Consider the following 1,294-nt stretch of genomic DNA (forward strand, 5'->3'; position numbering starts at 1 on the left):
AGGGTGCCGGCCCCATATACCGAGGGTGGTGGGTTTGAACCTGGCTCCAGCCAAACTACAACAAAAAATAGCCGAGTGTCATGACAGGCGCCTGTAGTCCCAGCTACTCGGGAGGCTGAGGCAAGAGAATTGCCTAAGCCCAGGAGTTGGAGCTTGCTGTGAACTGTGACACCACAGCACTCTACCAAGGGCAATAAAGTGACACTCTGTCACTAAAAAAAAAAAAAGAAATCAGCTAGCTTGGAGAGAGGTTACTTAAAATGTGGTGTGTGGCTGCTTCAGAAAGAAACTCATTGGCTTTCTCGGGACTCGGATGAGTGATGAGTGCTCTCTCCGCCGTTGGGGTGCTGGCTGCTAATGCACTTGTGTGCTCTGTTGGCTTAGGTGGCAGAGGAGCTGGGGCATCGCCCATCGCTGTAGCCAGCTACATAGTTTAGGCCGATTAGCACAACAGAACTTGGAAACACTTAAAAAAGCAAAAGGTAAATATTTTCTACCTCCTTTTAAAATATCACCTAGCTGCTATACACATCTGTAAATCATAGTAGAAAACTAAGAGACTTTATCATGCCTGAATTTTTAAGTCTGTTTCTCTGAATAAAGCAGTGACATAAAATTAGCCATTAAGCTTCAACTGAATTTAATACTGAGTTTGTACACCAAAGTTAATTATCTGCACAATGCTAAAAGAATGAAGCATCTCTGAACCATGACCAAAGGGTTTGTGCTCTATCGTCAGGATGCACAATCCTATTCACAGACCGTTCTGGTGTGAGCGCAGTGGGCCATGTGATGCTAGGCACAATGGATGTCCATCACCACTGGACAAAGGTAAGAAGCTTGAAAACTAAAAAATCTGTCATCCATGTGCTTTTGTTTCAAACAATGCTGTAATGTCATCGAACCAAAAATTTAAATCCTAGCTTCAGCTATTTTCAGATAAGATGCTTAATATCAGGCGGTACCTGTGGCTCAAAGGAGTAGGATGCTGGAGGTGGCAGATTCTAAGCCAGCCCCGAAAATAATTGCTTAATATCATGTAGTTAAAATATTAAAGGAAAGAGGCCTGGTGTGGTGGCTCATGCCTATAATCCTAACACTCTGGAAGGCCGAGGTAGGTGGATCTCCTGAGTTTATGAGTTTGAGACTAGCCTGAGCCAGAGCGAGACCTCATCTCTTAAAAGAAAATAGCCAGGCTCGGCGCCTGTGGCTCAATTGGCTAAGGCGCCAGCCACATACACCTAAGGTGGTGGGTTCGAATCCCCAGCCCAGGCCCGCCAAACAACAATGATGG

General features: G+C 45.3%; 1 protein-coding gene across 1 annotated transcript in view; it reads left to right on the forward strand.

The window, feature by feature from the left end:
• The window catches only part of TCAIM (T cell activation inhibitor, mitochondrial), a 55,466-nt gene that overhangs the window by 39,512 nt on the left and 14,660 nt on the right, over positions 1–1,294 (forward strand). Inside the window, exons 6-7 of the mRNA XM_012808062.2 lie at positions 385–482; positions 740–831. Of these exons, the coding sequence (XP_012663516.2) occupies positions 385–482; positions 740–831 (190 nt within the window). The remainder of the gene's footprint in view (positions 1–384; positions 483–739; positions 832–1,294) is intronic.

This window comes from Otolemur garnettii, unplaced genomic scaffold (assembly GCF_000181295.1).
Source record: "Otolemur garnettii isolate 467f Iridium unplaced genomic scaffold, OtoGar3 scaffold00082, whole genome shotgun sequence".
In the NCBI taxonomy this organism is placed as follows: Eukaryota; Metazoa; Chordata; class Mammalia; order Primates; family Galagidae; genus Otolemur; species Otolemur garnettii.